Source organism: Schistocerca americana, chromosome 7 (assembly GCF_021461395.2).
Source record: "Schistocerca americana isolate TAMUIC-IGC-003095 chromosome 7, iqSchAmer2.1, whole genome shotgun sequence".
NCBI classification, from domain to species: domain Eukaryota; kingdom Metazoa; phylum Arthropoda; class Insecta; order Orthoptera; family Acrididae; genus Schistocerca; species Schistocerca americana.
Window position 1 is genome coordinate 142,244,260 of NC_060125.1, and position 19,529 is coordinate 142,263,788.

The following is a 19,529-nucleotide window of genomic DNA, read 5'->3' on the forward strand; positions in this document are numbered from 1 at the left end:
CAGGCTGGCTCTCATCTAATGGCAAACATATGCACTTTCAGTTGGCGAAGTTCCTCCCACTCGTTACACATACGTACATATATCCCGTCTTAGAAATCACTTGGGTTTTGGTTGGGTCAGATTGAGCACACAGATAACTTTCTAACACGAAGATTTCCTTTACCAGAAGACCTCTGTCAGAAATCTCTGAAGTGTGATTCGTCACTGGCATTGTCGCATTTTGAATGCATTGAGGATCGGGTGTCGACAATATTGTGGAATATTGCTGTTACCCGATCCTTTCACCGGACTACGATGAAAATGTCCTGGTTCCACAGCGGTTCCCAAACCTTCGATATGAAGCAATGCTGCAGACTCAGTACATCCTAAACTAATTCTGTCTTGTGTGTAACCTCCTTTAACCGTGTGTAACCACCCCCAATCTTCTGCACTTCACTTTGCTCCCATCTGAGACATAAAGATGGATATAATTAGTTCACAAAGTCTTCAAAATATAGTTTTAATCAGCGGCTGTGTGACACAAAGTGCAGCTTACCTCTCGGTCGGATTAATTTCCTTTCCTTAATCCATGTTGTAGTGTACTACAAGGTATATCAAAAGTTTCAACGGCCCACCTAAGCAACACACCTCCATCAACAACTAGTTTTACATCTTTAAGGTCTTCTGCAGTCCATTATCTACCTGTCTGAAACATAAAAATGTAAACCGTTGGGTCAGTAAAGATCAATGGACAATGATGGTCAATTATCAACGACGACAACTGTATATACGTAAAATATAAATGTGCGTATACTGTTAACAACGTCTCTTTAGCGCCTTTGGACATAAGACAATTAATAAACTGCATACCTAAAACGATTCTATATTCCTTTCACATTTACTTAAATGTTTAACTGCAACATTTCACTGTATGTTCACTCTCGAGAAAACCGCCAGTAATGCACCTTACTGAACAGTTGTCGCCATTCTCCCACCTGACGGAGCTGGTTGGCAAATTCCATCACGTGGTCAACCCAAACATTGTGGGACGCTATTGTCCTTAGCGATTCGTAATAGAAGGTGTAAAGCAGGAATTCTTTTGTCTGTCAACAAGAAAGTGTTGGTAGTGGGGGTCCAGACAGTCTTCTGGTGTACCATCTTCTAAACGTCTGTCGACTCGATCTGGTGTGCTAATGGTTACAGAAAGTTGAATTACTAACTACTGACGATGATTTGCCTTCCGTCATCTAATTCACAGTATTCCATGTGATGTAAACGCCTTTTCAGTTTATATATGTCAGAATTATATGTGTAATGTGTGTAACCTGCAGCAATCCATTTTTTATCTCTAGCATCTTTCAGTGAAACTATCATAAGACTGATGTAGAAAAGAAATTGTATGTAATAAAGACATAAAAAAATTTTGAGAAAAATATAATTGAAAGTAATAACAATATTCATTTCTGAAGTCCACTTCATGTTGGACAATAAAGTGTATTTCACAGACAGAGTGATAACTGCTCTCTGTGATTTTTGTCAATAACAGTTTTGCTACTAAGAGTTCTTGTAAAAGAAAGCTGACTTTATTGTTCAATTATTTTTAAATTCCTTTCTTGGCAACTACTACACTAGGTATGCATGTGATTGACAGTATATCGGTAGCAACGTGTCTGCTGGACTGTTATGCACTGTAACAGACAGTGAAGCTTTGTGGTTCAGCATAACGAAGAGGCTAGTAATCTCTATGATTATGTTACTGACCATATTTACAGATATAGAATCGAAGTGTTTCAAGTCTACATAGGAGATTACCTAAGAATGACCTGTTCATCACTTTTTAGCATATTACTCAATTACTAACGTTAAACAGAACTATCTGTGGTATTAAATATATACAAGCAATGGGGCAGATACAGTCACAGGCGTGATTGACCCATGAGCACTGCAACACAAATGCAAAAATGTCTGAACTGGCAGGCATCTAATATAGACACCTAGTAACCAGCAAAAGCCTAATAAAAGGTTGCAGAACATGTATTAACTGAGAGTTCAGAGATATTCTCCATCCACTTATGTACTCTTCTGGCAATCCAAGTGACTGGAATGGGAAGCATCCCCATGATGTGGTGCTGTGCTAAGTATCACTCCCTACCGTGCAGTACGAATTACATATGCAGATGTGGATGCTGCTGAAATATTGTCTGCATACTTTACAGATATTGTTATTTGTAGAAACATGTTAATTTTGTTATCGTAGTTTCACAACTAGTGAGTAGAATCGTCTTTTTTCTCTCGCAGAAGGTACTGCTTTAGATCTATTAATTCAAAATGTCCTATAATAGTTCCAGATGATAACTGTCGTGGGCGAAAATAATTTTTTTTTTCATGTCTGAATGTACATCGAAGTGTTCGCCTGCAGTTATATATGTAGATTTGGAAATCATTCAGTAACGGGAAGAGCATAGGAATTGCGGCTGCTATAAGCTCTTCTTTCCATTGCTTTTCTGGCAGATTCAGTATAATGTTGCTCCATGTACCACAATCCTGAATACTGTAGATAATTAGTTATTAAACCGAATGAAGGAATTGACTTTTACATCACATCAGAATAAATGAAGTAATAGAGAAATTATATTACAACACTGCATACATTGTTTATAGTCGAATACTGAAGGACTTTAAAAATTTGGAATCACCCAAATTTTCCCCATTCTCATTTATCAGCAATGACTGTGCTAGAGCTTACATTTATAAGACATTGGTTAATAATCATGTATGTTTGATGCAAAGTGCAGTGGTGCTTTATTTCTCCCTTGTTACTGCAGGGTGCTAGGCAGTGTGAGCAGATTCAGACTGTGCCTCCATTTTGTGGCTCCACTTCAGGAGTGGCAACTGTGGTCAGCTCTGGAAGCAGCGCCTGACCCGCCATGTGATCTGGTTCTGGTTTTGGCTGCACCATGTCAGCCGCCTGACCATGCGTGTTTGGTGTGGCCCGCTCAGGCATGAGCACCTGCTTAATGGTAATCAACACATGTGGTGTTACAGTGATATGTGCTTACATTCCTGTTACATCAGAAAATTTCAGCCACACATTCTTACACTTGCTACATCACTAAGCTTCCCTTTGATGTGCAAAACGTGTATGTAAGAAGGAGATGACAAAAAGATGAGTGGTCTCTTTTGTTTGGAATAACAGTTATCATACAACTCAGGAACACTAGTCTAGGCAATAAGTGCACCCCCTGGCATATCTAGTTACATATTACGTGGCATACCTTAAGCCAGTATTTTACACCATGATAATGTTATACAGATATGTATAAAGGGATAAACAAATGTATAAATTGCAGGTGTGTATTTGTTAAACGTCGAAAAGGTAATTTTTTTCTTTTTACGTTTAGCATGTTTCTAAAACAGTTACGTATATATGGTAAGATTTTTAAAAGCAGTCATAGAAGCCGGCCGTGGTGGCCGAGCGGTTCTAGGCGCTACAGTCAGAAACCGCGTGACCGCTACGGTCGCAGGTTCGAATCCTGCCTCGGGCATGGATGTTTGTGATGTCACTAGGTTAGTTAGGTTTACGTAGTTCTAAGTTCTAGGGGACTGATGACCTCAGAGTCATTTGAACCATTTGAACCAGTCATAGAGTTTTCATCACTTCTCTATGCCCTGATATGCAATTACCGTCATTGTCAGTACATTATGAGTTCTCTATCACTGAATAATATACTTCATTGTAGAGGCCACTAACATGTAGACATATTGCGCTGTAAGTCTTATCGTATGTGTGCTTTAAAATCATAATTTCTGTAGCTTACTTTTTAACTCAATTGTAGAAGTAAGTTAAACAACTTAAACAAAGTTGGGAAAGAAGAATTTAATAAGTGCTCAATGTATGTCGCTACACATCATCAAAGTGTGTAGTACATAATACAGGTTGAATGCTATTCTAATAAGCTTTCATGTACAATGCAATAATTGTACTGTGGAACTAGATTTCTTGTTCTATACGACAGAGGAAATGCATCAACTCTTTTTAATTTCTGAGGATAAAATACATGATTAGTGAACAAATGTACACCGCTGGTAGCACAAATCAGGACATATACCATCCAATCCGGAAACACCAAGACTCATAAGTGAATAGTTACATCTCTATTCCCTACACCTATAACCATAGGTATAACTTGTATTTCATTTCCAGGGGGTTTCAACAAAGGTCATCATTTTAAATTGAACTTGTAATAGAACACCCTATGGCAATATACAGAGTGTGTAATTATATATAAAATCTATTTTATTGTCAGTCATTCATTTCGTAAATTATAACATTTATCATCAAGCAGAAATCAGTCAATAAAATTCATTTGACGATGGTATCTCCATTGAGATGTGTTTCTGTATGGCGGTAATGTTCTTTAGAGATTACAGTGAACATTTGTGCATACATGTCGACCGCCCACGTCTTTCCAGCACGAGGTTCAATTTCAAACAATAACAAGTTAGTGACTGGAGTTAGTAGCATACAACAACCGCCACGAAGAGAGGAAAAGTACGTGGAAAAGAATTGCCGTTTTACTCAGTGCTGATAACAGACGCACGGTTTACACTTCGTAGGCAGGTCGTTTGTTTGCTTTGGTTGAAATGAGGATATTAGTTAAATGCTTTATGTCTCGTCGACACCTAAGGTCGCTGGACACGAAGTATTTTCCGATTATCATTTACTGGAATTGATGGAAGCGGAGTGGCCACTTCAAGGTAACATTCAAGCATTCACGAATGGTGAGCTGAGAAGCCACTCACAACCCACATCAGAATGTCGGCCCTGGGGTTCAACTCGGGTATCCCGAATGCGATTCTGGTGCATTAGGCACTATCCCAACCCGCTCAGTGCCATGGTGGAAATGGCAAACGAAAAGAACAAGGTATCCTGAAAGCATACAACAGGAGCGTCATGTTCAAACTTATGACTTATGAATAGTAATTAAGCATATTTCAAAAATTTTCGAATGCAAAATATACTATGCTCGCCTACTGCACGCAACTCAACGACTTTGCCCGTCACATCGGCTTACTGATTACGACCATAGCTTCTAGAATTTTTTTGGCAGTTTCGTCTCCTTTTCCCGATAGGTATTTGTCCGTAAAGTTGGAAATTGTCTTTCCTTTTGTGTTCTGTTTGAGGTCCCAGTCATTCTTAACAATCAATGAATATTTGTAATTGTTATATAATATGATTAATTTATTATCCTCATTACTTCAAATAAGCAATACATTCAGGATATGAGAGTATCTATAGTTACTACGACGTTTTCCTAGCTATAATACATCATAATATGCTAGTTCTTCAAGTTTAAATGCATATAAGTTTCGTTGTCATAAGAAATGCGGCGTCTGAGAATTGGCTAATTTGATGGTTTTTTAGAGAACAGTTACAGATCTTCAAAAGTGTTTTCAAAAATTTTATGAAAGTTTCAGAAACGTAGTTGGTTCCTTATTAGTTTTATGGAAATAGTGTGGTTAATGACTACCTGGTTTTGACGTCTGCTCAGGTTTTTTCAGCGGTGTAGTTTCACTTATTTAGCAGTACAGGCATCCGTTCTTCGTTGCTTCGCTGTTAGAAAGATGTGCTTTCTGCTGAGTCTTTTGTTGAACACTGCTATGTTTGGTTATGGAGGAGGCATCAGTCGTCAACAGACCATTGTTTTGCTATGTTCTTAAATAAAAGTCAACACATTGTTTAAATATTTAATTAGTGGTGAAAGTGTTATGGGCGGGGTAGAGCTAACAAAGTGAAGGAAAAAGGGATACAAATGTTCATTGAGGGAACATATTATTCTGGTGAGCTACACCGATGTTGTTCATGGAAAGTGCAAGAACCCTTATTAGAAGGATTATTGTGCTAGAACAGGTACTGACTAATATTTTTCGATCGTCAGTTCAGACATTTTATCTTACAAGATATTGTTATTACTGTGAGAAACCCGCATCACATGTGAAACGAAATGAGAAAATCAATTTTATTTTGGTTGTGACTTTAGGAAGATATTTTAAAAATCTGTAGTGGAAATAATGACAAAACAGATTAATGACTGGGGTATTCTAGCGAAATTTCGAGAAGTGCACAGCGAAGATCATCTTGTTGTTGAAGGTGGATAGCATGGTAAGTGAACAAAAAGGATTTTCATATTTGATGTTGTAATAATATTCACAGTAAGACTGAACGATCGTATTGTGAGGACGTATCCGTCTGGGTGAATTTCATTGATTTTCATTTGGAAGCAAACTCTAAAGACTTTCTGAAGAATTGCTGAGGATACTTCCCAAAAAACGAGACGAAACGAAAACGGTTGTCCTGAAAGTTCTATGAAGATTTCTTATTCGTTTGAAAAATAAATCGGCACAAGAGAGCATTATAGCTTTCGAAACACAAGCTATTCCTTATATTATCTAACATGTGGCAAGAGGTCAGAAGGAAAGACCAAGAACGGGAACACATCTCAGTTGATTGGACTCTTACTATAATCCTGGAGGACAGCAGATCACAAGGTTGCCTTGCCTCTGAAACAGATTATGTTACACCTTGAATTTCATCAGCTCAGTTTGTAAAAGGAATACCCGTACAGTCGTACAGAATATTGCCTGGAACAATACATTAACACTGACTGATGATAACACTTGCAATCGCTCGAGGGCGCATTAATGGAACAGGTCCAATTCCACGTTAACGCAGACGTGGACTTATGACGATAATTACACAAAAAACAAAAGATACTACCCTTAACTCCATTCAAGTGTAAAGAAGATGTGACCTTCAGGATTCCAAGCCGGGGTGTTATTGCCTGTGATTCGTGTAGTTGCTTTTGGAGACTAGGTCGGGAACTTGCCGATTTTTACTCTTCCCGTAACACGACGCTATCAATCCTTAAGCAAGGCGTCAGGGCCTGCCTCAGACCTTTTGTACATCAGGAGTCACCGAAAAGCAACAACTTGCGAGCCACGTGCCCTCCAGCTAGCTGTCAGTACCAGGGCCCGCCAAACAAACAACGCACACCTCGACAAAAGGCCCTAGCTCCACACGTATGATCAGATCGATATTTGCAATCCTAGCTGTTGGTGTCGACAGCGGATTGTCATGCAGCCAAAATTAAAGCCTCCACACCTCACACACACTGAACGTTGATAGACAAGGAGCGTTGTTTTTATCATGTTCTTTGTGTCAGCATCGGCTTTCATCTGGCGATTAGAGCTTATTGCGAGGATTGACTTGCTCATGATATGTAAACGATGCTTCTACCTCACACAAAATTTTTCATTGGTCTGCCATATGAAACGTCAGAACGGTTTTATTCTTTTTTTCAGTCATAAACTGTCTAATTTGTCTTGAATGAATAATGATATTAAATCAATTGGAAAATAACATGTTTCCATCGAGTGAGAAACTCGCTTCATCTTTAAATATGCGTATATCTTAAATTGATGTAGTCTCTTTATAACGATAAGTAATGCTTTACTTACGAATTAAAAAATATCTGCCAGTGTTGTTTCTTTCAATTGTTTCTTCTTATTTGTAACTTTTGTTGCTGAAGCTTTAGATAATAGTCTCACTGAATACTGAATACTTACTATTTAGCCGGCCAGAGTGGCCAAGCGGTTTTAGGCGCTCCAGTCTGGAACCGCGCGACCGCTGTGGTCGCAGGTTTGATTCCTGCCTCAGGCATGGCTGTGTGTGTGATATCCTTAGGTTAGGTAGGTTTCAGTAGTTCTAAGTTCTAGGGGACTGATGACCTCAGAAGTTAAGTCCCATAGTGCTCAGAGCATAGGGGGGTTATGTAGGGATTTTACTAAAGAGGATCAGGTAGTGATTGTGGGTGGGGCTGGTAATAGTATTGATAGGGATGGGAAGTATGACATAGATGGTGACCTGGAAAAGATAGCCACTCAGACTGGCAACACGAATGTGCATTTCGTGGAACTGTTTCAGCGTCACGATCGGCCTCATCTTAATATAGCCGTCAGGCGTAATAACATGAGACTTGGGGGTGCGCTGATGACAGAAGGCATGAATCACATTTCAGTGGTGTCGGTGGAGTCTATCAGTAGGACGGGTTTCACTAGACATGGCCTGCACCTCAACAGGTATGGGAAGGGGAGGTTGGTAAAACTTATAGGTGACAGCATAGGTGGGGGTGGTGGGATCACTCATGGGAAAATTCCGGTAGTTGTGGGTGTTAGAGCTGTACCTTTTTTAGATTGAAGTCAGCTGATAGGTATTCCTGCTTAAGGGAAGTCTCTCTAACAAAGAAACCACTTTCTACAAAGCTTGGGTATCCGATTAATGAGGGAATTAGTATATTTCATCAAAATATACAAGGTATTCGAGATAAAGTTAGTGAACTGCTTATAGATGTTGACTCTGAAATTATTGGTATATCTGAACACTTCTTAAATAAGGAGATAATTCAGAGGCTTCCTTTACCAGGATACAGGTTGGCTGGCAGCTTTTCTAGGAGCTCTTTGCGGTGTGGGGGAGTAGCCATGTATGTGAAAAACGGTATCCCATTTGAGTCAATTGATGTTTCAAAGTACTGCACTGAAAAGGTGTTTGAATGTTGTGCAGGTGTGGTTAAATTTAGTGGAGCTAAACTTCTTACTGTTGTTATTTATAGATCCCCAGACTCCGATTTCACAACATTTTTGCTAAAGCTAGAGGAGGTTCTTGGTTCACTTTATAGGAAATACAAAAAGTTAGTTATATGTGGTGACTTCAATATTAATTGTATAAGTGATTGTGCAAGGAAAAGGATGCTGGTAGACCTCCTTAATTCATATAATCTTATGCAAACCGTATTCTTTCCAACGAGAGTGCAAGGGAACAGTAGAACAACCATAGACAATATTTTTGTTCATTCGTCATTATTAGAAGGGCATTCTGTTAGCAAAAAGGTGAATGGCCTTTCAGATCATGATGCACAAATTTTAAGTCTAAAAGATTTTTGTGCTTCAACACATGTTAAATATAGTTACCAACTTTTTAGGAAAGCTGATCCAGTTGCTGTACAGACTTTTGTAAACCTTATCAAGGAACAAGATTGGCAAGATGTTTATAGTGCTGATACAGTAGACGATAAATATAATGCTTTCCTCAAGACTTTTCTCGTGCTCTTTGAAAGTTGCTTTCCGTTAGAACGTTTAAAACAGGGTACTAGCACAAACAGGCAGCCTGGGTGGCTGACTAAAGGGATAAGAATATCTTGTAGAACAAAGTGGCAATTATATCAAAACGTTAGAAACAGTCAAAATCTAAATGCAGCAGCCCATTACAAACAGTATTGTAAGGTGCTTAAAAAAGTTATTAGGAAGGCAAAAAGTATGTGGTATGCAGATAGAATAGCTAAGTCTCAGGATAAAATTAAAACCATATGGTCAGTCGTAAAGGAAGTGGCTGGTCTGCAGAGACAGGTCGAGAATATAGAATCAGTGCGTAGTGGGGATGTCCGTGTTACTGATAAGTCGCATATATGTACAGTACTTAATAATCACTTTCTGAATATAGCAGGTGAACTAAATAGAAACCTAGTCCCAACAGGGAATCATATAGCGCTCTTAGAAAAAAGTGTTCCGAGACTGTTACCTGAAATGCTCCTCCATGATACTGACAAGAGGGAGATTGAGTTAATAATTAAATCACTAAAGACCAAGAACTCTCATGGATATGACGGGGTATCTAGCAGAATACTGAAGTATTGTTCCACGTATATTAGCTCAGTACTTAGCCATATCTGTAACTTTTCCTTTAGCAGTGGTCGGTTTCCTGACCGATTAAAGTACTCGGTAGTGAAGCCACTTTATAAAAAGGGAGACAGGGATAATGTTGACAATTATAGACCTATTTCTATGCCATCGGTGTTTGCTAAAGTTATCGAGAGGCTTGTATATACAAGGTTACTGCAGCATTTAAATTCACATAATTTGCTGTCAAATGTACAGTTTGGTTTTAGAAATGGCTTAACAACTGAAAATGCTATATTCTCTTTTCTCTGTGAGGTTTTGGACGGATTAAATAAAAGGTTGAGAACGTTAGGTGTTTTCTTTGATTTAACGAAGGCTTTTGACTGTGTTGACCACAAAATATTACTGCAGAAGTTGGAACATTATGGAGTAAGGGGAGTAGCTTACAATTGGTTCGCCTCCTACTTTAAGAACAGAAAGCAGAAGGTAATCCTCCGCAATATTGAGAGTGGTAATGATGTTCAGTCCCAATGGGGCACTGTTAAATGGGGCGTTCCCCAAGGGTCGGTGCTGGGGCCACTGCTGTTCCTTATTTATGTAAATGATATGCCTTCTAGTATTACAGGTGATTCAAAAATATTTCTGTTTGCTGATGACACCACCTTGGTAGTGAAGGATCTTGTGTGTAATATTGAAACATTATCAAATAATGTAGTTCATGAAGTAAGTTCGTGGCTTGTGGAAAATAATTTGATGCTAAATCACAGTAAGACTCAGTTTTTACAGTTTCTAACCCACAATTCAACAAGAACTGACATTTTAATCAGACAGAATGGGCATGTTATAAGCGAGACGGAACAGTTCAAGTTCCTAGGCGTACGGATAGATAGTAAGCTGTTGTGGAAAGCCCATGTTCAGGATCTTGTTCAGAAACTAAATGCCGCTTTATTTACCATCAGAACAGTATCTGAAATAAGTGACATTTCAACACGAAAAGTAGTATACTTCGCATATTTTCATACGCTTATGTCATATGGTATTATTTTTTGGGGTAATTCTTCTGATTCAAAAAGGGTATTTTTGGCTCAAAAACGGGCTGTTCGAGCTATGTATGGTGTAAGTTCGAAAACCTCTTGTCGACCCCTATTCAATAGTCTGGGAATTTTGACATTGCCCTCACAGTATGTATTTTCTTTAATGTCGTTTGTTGTTAGCAATATTAGCTTATTCCCAAGAGTTAGCAGCTTTCACTCAGTTAATACCAGGCAGAAATCAAATCTGCATGTGGAATGCACTTCCTTGACTCTTGTGCAGAAAGGAGTGCAGTATTCTGCTGCATCCATTTTCAATAAGCTACCACAAGAACTCAAAAATCTTAGCAGTAGCCCAAACACTTTTAAGTCTAAACTGAAGAGTTTCCTCATGGCTCACTCCTTCTATTCTGTCGAGGAGCTCCTGGAAGAGATAAAAAATTAAGCAAATTCCAGTGTTACATTCTTGATTTTCTTTATTTAAACTAACGACTTGTTTCATTTTATGTGTTTCTACAATCGTGTTATAATTTCATGTATTGACTCGTTCCATGACCATGGAGACTTCTCCTAAATGTGGTCCCACGGAACAATAAATAAATAAATAAATAAATAAATAAAACAATTTTTTCAACCATTTGAACTTACTATTTTTTGTAGCTAATCCTATGGGCCAGTCGCTGAGTTTTTATAAGAAGAATTTGTTGACTTGGTCGCGATTTTCACAGCCGCCACTGTGACAGTGTCATTGAAATAATTGTTACTTACTTCTAACTTATACAACGTACATGTTTTATGTTAAGAAAGTCCACTCTGTCAGCAAGAACAGAAACTGATGCACCAGTAATTTTGAAGATTCACGTCAAAAATATTTTCGACCAAGCCACTTAACAACTTCCAAAAATAAATATCTAGTCCTCACATAATGAATGACGTCGATAGAGAGAAATATTATAATGAAAGACTCAGCGCTGTTTCCTCTCTTGAGGATGTAACGGGCATTCTTATGCGATCTGGAATCACGATTCTGTATTGAATGAGTCCGACGACGGACAATTATTTATGCTAAAAGATTTTTCGGTATTCTTTCTTTGCTCAGATCTTATATAATTGATATTGCACGTATCACTCTACACTTTTCTTAGATAACATTCGGAGACCTACCACCGATTTTGGAAGTCATTGCTACGAAACTGCAGTTGCAGCGGTATGTGAGGATCATGAAATGTGATGGAATCTAATTTTAACAGATGACTCGTTTGGTCGGTCCCTTCGTACTTCCAAGACGCCTCTTAGTGACATTCACATTATCGTTACTGCTGCTATTATGCTATTTTCATTTCCTTCTATCTGCAGCTCTTCTTTTTACTTGGAGTTTTTTTTCCTCTACACTTCCAGTTTGTAGAAATTTTTTTATAATATTCGCAAAGACAAATCGCGACAGTTACCACTATCTGGTTACTCATCAGATTATAATAGTTGGGCGACATTCTCCATAAACGATATTCACGTTCTCGACTGCGTATGCATTGTGAATGTCTTCTTTTTTTCGACTGTCATACACATTGTAAGTGTCTAAATGGCTTTTCAGGTATGTTATTTGATTGCTGCAACAGCAGAATACAGACTGCTGAGCCTCAAGTGCAGAGGCAAAACAAGAATAATACCTGAGTTTTGTGTTTGCTTACATTTAATATAATGGGACTGATGTGTGTGGAGTCTCTTCTTCTGTCGACGTGACAGTGGTTTGCGGAGCTGTTGTCCTGAAACCATTCGATGAGGTCGCATTCATGGTAAGCCGCCGAAGTTCTCTTAGAACCTTGTTACAAATGACACAGCAAAACTTTATATAGTTCAGTTACAAAACACAAATGGACTATAGTCGGTAAAAAATTTGTTGCTAATATTGGGAAATTCGCCTTAATGTCTGCTATAATTTGACGAAAATCTCACTAAGACATGATTATTTATTCTGGGTATACGTTCGGTTTCTTCCTTAGCTTCAAATTCTCGTCCGGCGATCAAGGTATAATAAGTTTTCGACGATTTCCCAAATCGCTCGAAGGACATACCGGGATCCTTCTTTGAAAAGGGGACGGCCGATTTATTTCCCATCTTTTCCTAATGTAAGCTTGTGCTCGGTCCCTAATGACTTGCTGTCGACGGGATGTTTGTTGTGTAGCGGCGGGTGGATTTCGCGATCCTCAGGAAGCTGCGGACCCAGATCTGTTTTATACTGTAGAAACATGAAATATACCTGCCTCTACCTTGACATCCGAGTCCTTACAGACGCAGATGCATCCGTAAAACCACGTGTACTATGTAAGAGCAACACATCGTGGTTAAGCTGCCGTTATCGAGAACGTGAAATTAGAAGTAGAGCAACAATTTCTCGGTTTGACGGGCGTTTTACTTAGTGTGTATAACTCACTCACTTACGGTGTTTCTCATTCAATGTAACTAATTGTTTTATACAGGCGAGGCCACTGACTGAGTGGCGACTGGTTTTCGCAGCTCACTAGTGGGTACTTGCCAGCCGAAACTTATCTTCAACCAACTCTGACAGGCAAGTGAGACTCTACACTATGTACCATCATTTCGTGTATCGCTAGGCCCTCATTGTCTTTTGTGAGATGAATGTAGTGTCTCAGTGTAGTTTATCACCCAGTGCCACAGAAACAACATTCGGACTCTGAGTCATTAATTGTACAGCAGTACGTGGTGTAAATGATAATCACTTTACTCATACCCTTTATGAATTAATTACCAAATGGAATATGAGAATGAAAGCCGCCATACAGTAGTTCATACCATAAAAAACTAGAGAATGTATACATTCTTGACTGGCATCCTTGGTCTCCTGGTCTGTCATGCATAAACAATGCATGGCAAGACGTATACTTCCATACCAGGAAGCAGACAACAGCTTTCATTTACTGACAGCACGAATTCATTTGGCGCCACATTGTATGCATTAGTGCCCACGTGAGTCTCACTTCAAGCCGACGTTGTGTCAGTACTGGGTGTTGGATGATGAGAAAGTTTAATTATTTATAACTGTTATGTAGTTAACGTCTCCTCAGATTTTGATAGGTATTTGGACTGATATAAAATGGTGTACGTGTTTCATTTTGCAATAGCCTGTACACAAAAATTGTGAATAATTATTAAATAAAGCTCAGAGAATGGCTCCAGGTAATATGGATGTGAATCTTAATTCATAGTTATCAATGTTGCTATTATTTGTCACAATGGAAGTAGCAATACGAAAAAGGGGAAAGAAAATTCCTAATATGGAACATAGTTATAGGGGCCCAAACATCAGTACTGGTGTTCACAAGTCTATTCTTCTCCATGGTTAATAGCATGAAGAATTTGGGAAGCCTCTTAAATGAATGGATAGGTTACATTATATGAACTTAAGATTCATTGTAAAGAGAACAAAACAAAACTTTAATAATTGCTAATATTTTATAACGAATTCTGACATAAATAATCGGAGAATTGTAATACATAATATTGAAAAATTCTAGCTAAATGTGCAGCATGATAACGCAATGTAACGATAACTAGGATGACATTAACTGTTATTGAATAAATTCCTGTACTTTTTAAATTAGTTCTTAAAGTGAGTGATTTCCCTTCTATATTGCTGTTCTTACGAATGAAGACGTTCGTAATTCGTGTGTATAAACTTTCAGGTACATGATTAGTTTTCTTGGTTGTGCTGTATTTATCAGCTATAGTGCTTACAGTTTTGTTTTACGTCTTTTAGTACCTTCAACCTCAACATTTCATACCATGTCCAGCAAGATAATCCAGCCTTTACGATATGACAACAATACGACTGATTGTGTAGTTTGACGTAAGCGCTGTGTAGCTGCGCTTGCCTTCTACGAGTCGGGTGATAAGTGCCCCACTGCAGTATAAGAGGAGGCCGGTGAGCTCCGTAGTGAGACTTGTAGCTAGGCACCCAGTGTAGAAACCACTGCAGCCATGAAGGGAGGCCTCGTCCTGCTGATTGCTGGTGTGTTGCTCGTGGCGTACTGCACGCCGCTCGCTGCTGCAGACGATGGCGACGACGTGGTGGAAGAAGTAGGAGAAAACAGAGACGCTGATGACGACGACGGCGACAGCATAGCAGACGACGATGAGTACGGCATCGCTCTTGAGGAGGGTGCAAATGCAGAGAGCAGGCGGGCACTCAAAGGTAAACACCAGCAAAGGCGAGCAGGCTGGGCACGGCTCTAACTGCTGTGGTGTCGCTAGTGGCTCCCTGAGGCAGGCGCTCTGACACTGTGTCTGCAGGCAGCTCAAGTGCAGCATTCATGTCGTCCAGTTTTGGTGATATTACTATTACACCACTACCACGTTTCTTAATAGGCTAAATATGTTGCTACATTCAATCACAATTCCCTCTAATACACTCCTGGAAATTGAAATAAGAACACCGTGAATTCATTGTCCCAGGAAGGGGAAACTTTATTGACACATTCCTGGGGTCAGATACATCACATGATCACACTGACAGAACCACAGGCACATAGACACAGGCAACAGAGCATGCACAATGTCGGCACTAGTACAGTGTATATCCACCTTTCGCAGCAATGCAGGCTGCTATTCTCCCATGGAGACGATTGTAGAGATGCTGGATGTAGTCCTGTGGAACGGCTTGCCATGCCGTTTCCACCTGGCGCCTCAGTTGGACCAGCGTTCGTGCTGGACGTGCAGACCGCGTGAGACGACGTTTCATCCAGTCCCAAACATGCTCAATGGGGGACAGATCCGGAGATCTTGCTGGCCAGGGTAGTTGACTTATACCTTCTAGAGCACGTTGGGTGGCACGGGATACATGCGGACGTGCATTGTCCTGTTGGAACAACAAGTTCCCTTGCCGGTCTAGGAATGGTAGAACGATGGGTTCGATGACGGTTTGGATGTACCGTGCACTATTCAGTGTCCCCTCGACGATCACCAGTGGTGTACGGCCAGTGTAGGAGATCGCTCCCCACACCATGATGCCGGGTGTTGGCCCTGTGTGCCTCGGTCGTATGCAGTCCTGATTGTGGCGCTCACCTGCACGGCGCCAAACACGCATACGACCATCATTGGCACCAAGGCAGAAGCGACTCTCATCGCTGAAGACGATACGTCTCCATTCGTCCCTCCATTCACGCCTGTCGCGACACCACTGGAGGCGGGCTGCACAATGTTGGGGCGTGAGCGGAAGACGGCCTAACGGTGTGCGGGACCGTAGCCCAGCTTCATGGAGACGGTTGCGAATGGTCCTCGCCGATACCCCAGGAGCAACAGTGTCCCTAATTTGCTGGGAAGTGGCGGTGCGGTCCCCTACGGCACTGTGTGGGATCCTACGGTCTTGGCGTGCATCCGTGCGTCGCTGCGGTCCGGTCCCAGGTCGACGGGCACGTGCACCTTCCGCCGACCACTGGCGACAACATCGATGTACTGTGGAGACCTCACGCCCCACGTGTTGAGCAATTCGGCGGTACGTCCACCCGGCCTCCCGCATGCCCACTATACGCCCTCGCTCAAAGTCCGTCAACTGCACATACGGTTCACGTCCACGCTGTCGCGGCATGCTACCAGTGTTAAAGACTGCGATGGAGCTCCGTATGCCACGGCAAACTGGCTGACACTGACGGCGGTGGTGCACAAATGCTGCGCAGCTAGCGCCATTCGACGGCCAACACCGCGGTTCCTGGTGTGTCCGCTGTGCCGTGCGTGTGATCATTGCTTGTACAGCCGTCTCGCAGTGTCCGGAGCAAGTATGGTGGGTCTGACACACCGGTGTCAATGTGTTCTTTTTTCCATTTCCAGGAGTGTATTATGTCTGATAATAACTGTTTTACTTTCCAAATATGGACCCCCTATAAGACCTATCAGGTTCACATTTGGATCACTCTGAGGGTCTATCTGCTGAACCATTATGACATCTAATCTTCGTGTAGCTTATCAGTATAAAATTTATAAAACAAAAACATATTAGTATGAGTCACCTATAAAAATTGGTACTAAATTTGCACTTTGGTTACAATTAGTCGTTGAATAGGTAATGGTACTAACAGAAAACTGCATTCCAATAAATATCTGTCTACCATGTTTCATAAACAAACACTAATAAACCAAAGGTGAGAGATTCTCCCTTCTCCAGTGTAAATGAATCATAGAACTTTAACTAACAAACTAGCAAGCACGCTAGCATTGTGCGATGCTAAGATATACGATGATACACTGAACTTGGTATTCAAGGATCTCATTACATATCTGACATTTCTTTTTGCATTGGTAGAGTTTATTGTTCTCCATATGTACAATTTTGTTATGCAACAGGGTATAGTTGCTATATGAGTTACTGAATTAGAAATATATTAATTAACAGAGTTTCGGTACAGTGTCGACGTTGTTATACCAAAAAGACGTAAGATGACGTTTTTTCTGAAATAAACCTTAGTGTCACTAAGTCTGAGGAATGCTGTCATTGACACTACACCAGTAACAGTAGTTTTTGAGCTGTAGTCCGTAATTATGTCTTTTTTTGGTTATTAATGTAGCAAAAGTAAATGAAACATTATTAGAAGAAACCTACAAGCGAGACAATGCTTTTGTAGAAGATGGTAGTTCTGAATGTTGGGCACAGAATCATAACTATAACGTCTCTAATCACTGTCTAGTTAGATATAAGGTGCAATGATTTGTACAGACAATCTATCTTCAGTAGTCATTAGTCACTTGTATTTTGATTTTCTACTTAGCAATGTAACATAATAACGGCAGTTAATCTTTCATCTAGAACACGAAGTCTGTCTCCACGATAGAATTCAGTAAGCCTCACAGCACAATTTGTCAGCATGTTAGTGGTCTGTACAAAAAAGTAATTCACGCATTGACTGAGGCGAATATGATGTACTGTAAATGAAGATAGTACTACACGAGAGTTGTACTGAACTGAGGAAAACACTAAAACTAGTTTTAATAGTGTCACCACAGACTATTACATAACATTTTTATGAACATTTTAAACGTCCAAAAAAGATCAATGATATTTTGAATAATACCATAGATGCCTATTTTACAACATATTTCTCTGTCTACAACTTTGTAAATACATGTATCAGAGCACCATAGTGTAAAACACCGACTGGCAGTATACTACATTATTTGGAACCAAATATACCACGACTAGCAATTGTAGGCTAGATCAGCGTTCCTGAAGTATAAGGTAGCAACTTTTCCAGTGAAAGTAAACCCGTCATCTATGTGTTAAACGCTTCTGAAGTATACTTTGCGCCTATAAAATGCGAGCATAGTGTTTGCAGCAGCAGCAACAGGTGTTGGTATTACAGAAACTGAAATTTTCGGGTAAGAAAGAAGGTAACCAGGTGTCACTGGGACATCACGTGTGTTGTTTTCTGTCGAGCAGGTGCTCACGCCCGGGCTGGCCACGCCAAGCACGCGCGGGCAGGCAGCCGACACGCAGCGGGCAGAGCTGCAAACAGACCCCACGCCAGGTCAGGCGCCGCCCGCAGAGCCGCACACAGAGCGTAGTCGCCGCTGCTGAGGGAGCCCACACCATGGAGACGCCATCTGGAGCTGCTCATACTGTACTAACAAAGCAGAAATAAAGCACCGATGCGTTTAACAAAATTGGTTTTAAATTACCCAAAGTCTTACTTGTGTGCAGAGGACTATGAGAGACCATATTACCAAAAGTGCGAAATTATTAATGGAATTATGTGCTTAACTGTAAATGTGTTTTGTGCTGGGAGAAAAATTCAGCATATCTTTATGACCTCAGTGTTTCTCATTCAGATTTAAATGTCAATTAGTAACATTTTCAAAGCAACATATGATATTACAAAAGAGCTCTGGTACATTCTGTTCAGAGATGGAAGAAAAATTTTAATATCAAATCACAATGTTCCTATTTGGAAGGGTTATCGTGATATAATTGTTTAATGAATCTAAACATTGGAGGAAATCAAGATAATACAGATAGAACTAAAGTAGTTAAAGGCTATGCAGCCACTGACCTTCGTCTGTGCGAAAGAGCACAAATTGCCCGAACTTTTATGGGAATCGTCACCTTAGTGTGCGCGACTAATGGGCGGATGGCCAAATATCTATTAGGTACATTACGTATGTAGCTTGTGGGCAGTTGAGAATGTGGGTCTCACCGGAAGCTTGCAAGTGATAAGTCCCTGCAGTCGCGCTGTTCATATGTGTTCTCGGTGGCTCAGATGGATAGAGCGTCTGCCATGTAAACAGCAGACCCTGGGTTCGAGTCTCGATCGGGGCAAACATTTTCTGCTGTCCCCATCAACGTATTTCGACAACACCTGTCGGCACCTGAGGGTTTCAATTAATTATCACTTAAATCAAGAGGACTTCAGCTGAGTCATTGTAAAAGTGTAGCATCAGTATTTACTGACTTCTCTTAATAAATATATACTCTATGTGATCAAAAGTATCTGGACACTCCCAAAAACGTACGTTTTTCATACTATACACATCGTGCTGCCACCTATTGCGAGGTACTCCATATCAGCGGCCTCAGTAGTCATTAAACATCGTGAGAGGACAGAATCTGGCGCAATGCGCAACTCACGGACTTCAAACGTGTTCAGGTGATTGGGTGACACTTGCGTCATACGTCTGTACGCGAGGTTTCCACACTCCTGAAAATCTCTAGATCCTCTCTTTCCGATCTGATAGTGATGCAGAAACGTGAAGGGACACGTACGGCACAAAAGCGTACAGGCTGAC

The 19,529-nt window shown here is 40.4% G+C and overlaps 2 protein-coding genes across 2 annotated transcripts in view; one reads left to right on the forward strand and one right to left on the reverse strand.

The window, feature by feature from the left end:
• LOC124621833 (nucleosome assembly protein 1;2-like) overlaps window positions 1-19,529 on the reverse strand; it is a 344,932-nt gene that overhangs the window by 46,370 nt on the left and 279,033 nt on the right. The gene's annotated exons all lie outside the window — the stretch shown is intronic.
• LOC124621831 lies at window positions 14,712-18,389 on the forward strand. Its single transcript, XM_047147270.1, has 2 exons — window positions 14,712-14,952; window positions 18,187-18,389. The coding sequence occupies exons 1-2, from the start codon at window positions 14,739-14,741 to the stop codon at window positions 18,309-18,311; spliced, it is 339 nt and encodes a 112-aa protein (XP_047003226.1). The 5' UTR covers window positions 14,712-14,738; the 3' UTR covers window positions 18,312-18,389.

Excerpts from the sequence above, each read along its gene's own strand:
- LOC124621831 (XM_047147270.1), top strand. The coding sequence starts at position 14,739 with ATGAAGGGAGGCCTCGTCCTGCTGATTGCTGGTGTGTTGCTCGTGGCG. Across the intron at positions 14,953-18,186 it reads GAGCAGGCGGGCACTCAAAG|GTGCTCACGCCCGGGCTGGC; the intron begins GTAAACACCAGC and ends TCTGTCGAGCAG.